This window comes from Echinops telfairi, unplaced genomic scaffold (genome assembly GCF_000313985.2).
Source record: "Echinops telfairi isolate 266 unplaced genomic scaffold, ASM31398v2 ScPeMD7_7459;HRSCAF=8497, whole genome shotgun sequence".
Lineage (NCBI taxonomy): Eukaryota > Metazoa > Chordata > Mammalia > Afrosoricida > Tenrecidae > Echinops > Echinops telfairi.
Window position 1 is genome coordinate 5043787 of NW_022111359.1, and position 3690 is coordinate 5047476.

Consider the following 3690-nt stretch of genomic DNA (forward strand, 5'->3'; position numbering starts at 1 on the left):
CCCGCCCCGAAGGAGCCTGGCCGCTTCGGTTCCCTCCTCCCATCTTCCCCTTTCACCTCCCATAACCTCCGCTCTCCTCCCATTAGGCCGCTGGGTCACGCCCCTTGGCTTTGCCCGTTATCCAATCCCGTTAACTTGCTCCGCTTCAACCCCTCTTCTTATTGGTCCGCACGCTTCTCCATCCCCGCATGAGTCCTGAGTGACGGCGTCGCCTGCCTGTGACGACCGGAAGGCGGGACTTCCGGCGGCGCTCAGCCCAATAAGCACGCGTCGGCCCGCTGCCCCCAGCGGCCGCCCCCGCCCCTTCAGCGTCCCGTTCCCGCCCCCGGCTTCGCCTCCCGCTGCCGCCGCCTGTGCTGCCGCCGCCGCCGCCTCCCGCGGCCCGGGCCCCCAGCCGCCAGCATGCCGCACGCCTTCAAACCCGGAGACTTGGTGTTCGCCAAGATGAAGGGCTACCCACATTGGCCCGCCCGGGTGAGGCCGCGCGCGAGATGGGCCCGGCGGGGTGGGGGGTGGGGCAGGAGGGGCCCCGGGCCCGGGGGACCCGCGCACCGCAGGTCCGAGGGTCCCAGGGTCCCGCCCGGCGGAGGCCGAGGCTCGAGCGCCCCGCGCGCTGGAGTCCGGGGGAGTCTGAGGGTCCCGTGTGAGGAGGGGTGTCCCGGGGGCCCTTTCGCTGGAGTCCGCTCTTGAGTGACCCGCGCGCTGGGGGTCTGGGTGTTCTGGGGCGAAGCGGCACGAGATTTAGGGTCCCGGGAGCCTGAGAGAGCTTAGGGTCAAGGCTGAGTGTCCACAGGGCAGCAGGGTTCAAGTGTGCTGGCCGGTGAGTGGGGGTGGGTGGGTGGGTGGAGGCTGAGATCTGAGGATAGGAATCAAAACTGCGGGCAGAGGGGTTCCCCCAGGCTGCAGGACCTAGGAATCAGAAGGGGCCTCATTGAGGGGAGCTGAGATGAGGATGCATGAATGGACCGGGTTTGAGGTCAAGACCGAGGGTGTCTGGGGTCTGTGTCTGAGGTCTGCGAGAAGCCAGGGATGGAAATGGAAGTGGGTGGACGGGTGGACTCTGTTCCCAAGGTCATGGCTGGGGTTAGGGGGCCTGCACCAGAGAAAGAGGACTGGAGTAGTGGGCCTTATAAGGCTTGTTTGCAAGACCCTGGGAGCAGGTGGCCTGAGGAGACCCCCCTCCCTTTCACCCTCAATCTGGTGGAGGTGCGTGGCTGAGCTGACCAATCACTAGAATGAATGGGGTGGGCTCGCCCTCACCTATTGCTAGAACCTCAGGGAGCTCTGGAGAAAAGGAGCAACCAAGGGGATTGGGGGGGGGGGGCATTCTTTTGAGGAAGGTGGAACCCGAGGGAGTCAGATGGTCCCAAGCCTCCAGGTCTAAGGGGTGTCCTGCTTCTGGGGGTCCTGAGCCTTGCAGATAAGAAAGAGGCCAGCCAGAGTGAAGGAGAGATCAGGAAGTAAGTTCTTGTCACCTCCTGGTCACAGGGCTACTGTTGTCTCCTGAGTTTGGTGGTAGATCCCTGGCAGGACTGAAACAGTTGGCGGTTGCTTGGGGGCCTGTCAGCCTGGAGAAGGGTGGAAGCCTCTCTGAGGCCGAGAGTCTAAATGGGAATAAGCAGGATGGGGTCTCCACCTGGCCTTCCCTGTGGGACCCTGGGAGGCTTCTGAGTTGCTTGCTGCCCTTAAGGCAACTAACTGGCCTGTAGGTGTGGAACGGTCTCCCCAGGGTGCCGGGAGCTGGCGCCCGCTGGGCACCTCTGCCCTGCAGCCCCAGGGGCATGCCCTGGGTGGGGCGGAGGCAGCACTCAGGGTGACTGAGTTTGGGGAGTGGAGTGTCTGGGGGCGGGGGATGGGGGTGGATGTGTGTGGCCAAGGGCTTTGACAAAAGTAGCCCAGGGGAGTGGGGTGCCTGAGGCAGGGTGGCTCCAGCCAGGTGGAGAGATTGAGTGGGACCCCAGAATCCACCCAGTCCTGGTCAGCTTGCCCAAGCCGGGAAACTTCCCTGGTCCAAGCCGTTTCTCTGCGCTCCTTGGCTCCCTCCTTACCAGAGCGCTGCTTCTCCCTCTCCCCCTTCCCCAGCCGCTTGCCAGCACCTGATTGGAAGTAAAGGGGCTGCTCGCCTCCTGTGGGGAGGTGACTGACAGCTGCCTGAGCCCGTGGGCCTGGAGGGACAGGGCGGGACTTCCTGGATGCTGAGGGCCTGTCTCCTGCAGCCCACCCCCCCCCCCCTGCCTCCTCTGAGCTGCCAGCTGCAGCCTGAGCCCCATCCGCCTCTAGGGGACCACCCGTCGCCCGCCTCCCTCTGTGGGCGGGCAGGCGGTGGGGGGTGGGGGTGGGGTGGGGGTGGGGAGCCAGGGAGGGCTATGGGAGTTTGAGGAGCTGTGGCCCGTCCCACTCCCTAGGGGGGGGCTTCAGAGGTCCCTATTTGGCCTTGCTTAGGTGAAGCACCTGGGGGGTGGGGCAGTTTGCTGTGGGGTCAGCACAGGGAGGCAAAGTCTTAAGTGGAAGATGTTGACTGGGCCTGCCTGCGAAGACCCCCTCCCTCCCCACCGCTTCCCCTTCCTCCCTTGGCTATTTTCTGGGTGATCTCTCGGGTCTGGGGGTGAACCTGCCTGTACCCGGCTGCCCCTAACCATCTCAATCACCCCCTTGCTGCAGATTGACGACATTGCTGATGGTGCCGTGAAGCCCCCGCCCAACAAATACCCCATCTTCTTCTTCGGTACACATGAGACGTAAGTATTCCCACTGCACGCAGGGGCCAGGGTGGGGTGGGGCTTGATCTCCATGCTGTACCCCTACGCCCCCCCCCCCAGCACCCTGGCTGACTGGGGTTCTGGCCCCATACTTCCTCTCCCCAGAGCTTTCTTGGGACCCAAGGACCTGTTTCCCTATGACAAGTGCAAAGACAAGTACGGGAAGCCCAACAAGAGGAAAGGCTTCAATGAGGGGCTCTGGGAGATCCAGAACAATCCACACGCCAGCTACAGTGCACCTCCGGTGAGTGCCAGTGCCGGCAGCAGCCGAGACCTTCACTCTGACCAGGGTAGGCTGGCTGGCCCTGCTGGGTGGGCGGAGGCCTGTGGAGAAGGCAGGCATTTCCGGACAGCAAAGAGGTGTTAGTGGGCTGGTAGGAATCCTTGTGGGGACACGGAGTGGGATCTGAGGGGTGTCTGGGTAAGGCCATCAGGTGGGTGAAAAGCAGGATGGGAGGGGCACTGGGCCACCACTGGGGGTGAGCTGTGAATGGGATGCCAGGCAGGCGTTCTCTCGTTGGCCCACTGTGGGGGTTGTTGTGGGAGGAGGGAAAGAAAGCCTGGGTCAGGTGGTGAGGATGGGGCATTGGCTGGGAGGGGAAGAAACACTTGTGGACAGTCTAGGGGGACCGTCGGGGGAGAAGGTGACATCTGGGATGGGCCTGGTGCTGTCTGGCCCGTGGTTTTCTGTGAGCAGGGTTCCCTGTGGTTCTGGGAGCCTGGAAAGTTGGCGTCGCCGGGCTGTCCTCTGTGCTGGGGGGTATTGTCCTGTCTCAGGTCGTGGTGGGCTGGGAACCAGGAAGACAAGGGAGTGGGCTGGTTCGATGGTGCTGGTTCTGTGCTGCTGCCAGGGTGTGGAGCAGCCCCACGGGGTTTCCTCTGTGCCTTTTACTGTGGCGAAGAGCCGCGGTAGCACCCCCACCCCACTCCA

General features: G+C 63.8%; 1 protein-coding gene across 1 annotated transcript in view; it reads left to right on the top strand.

Moving 5' to 3' along the window:
* The first annotated feature begins 389 nt into the window (after positions 1-389).
* The window catches only part of HDGFL2 (HDGF like 2), a 20163-nt gene continuing 16862 nt past the window's right edge, over positions 390-3690 (top strand). The window contains exons 1-3 of the mRNA XM_045300058.1: positions 390-474; positions 2662-2738; positions 2865-3003. Of these exons, the coding sequence (XP_045155993.1) occupies positions 403-474; positions 2662-2738; positions 2865-3003 (288 nt within the window). The 5' untranslated portion in view covers positions 390-402. The remainder of the gene's footprint in view (positions 475-2661; positions 2739-2864; positions 3004-3690) is intronic.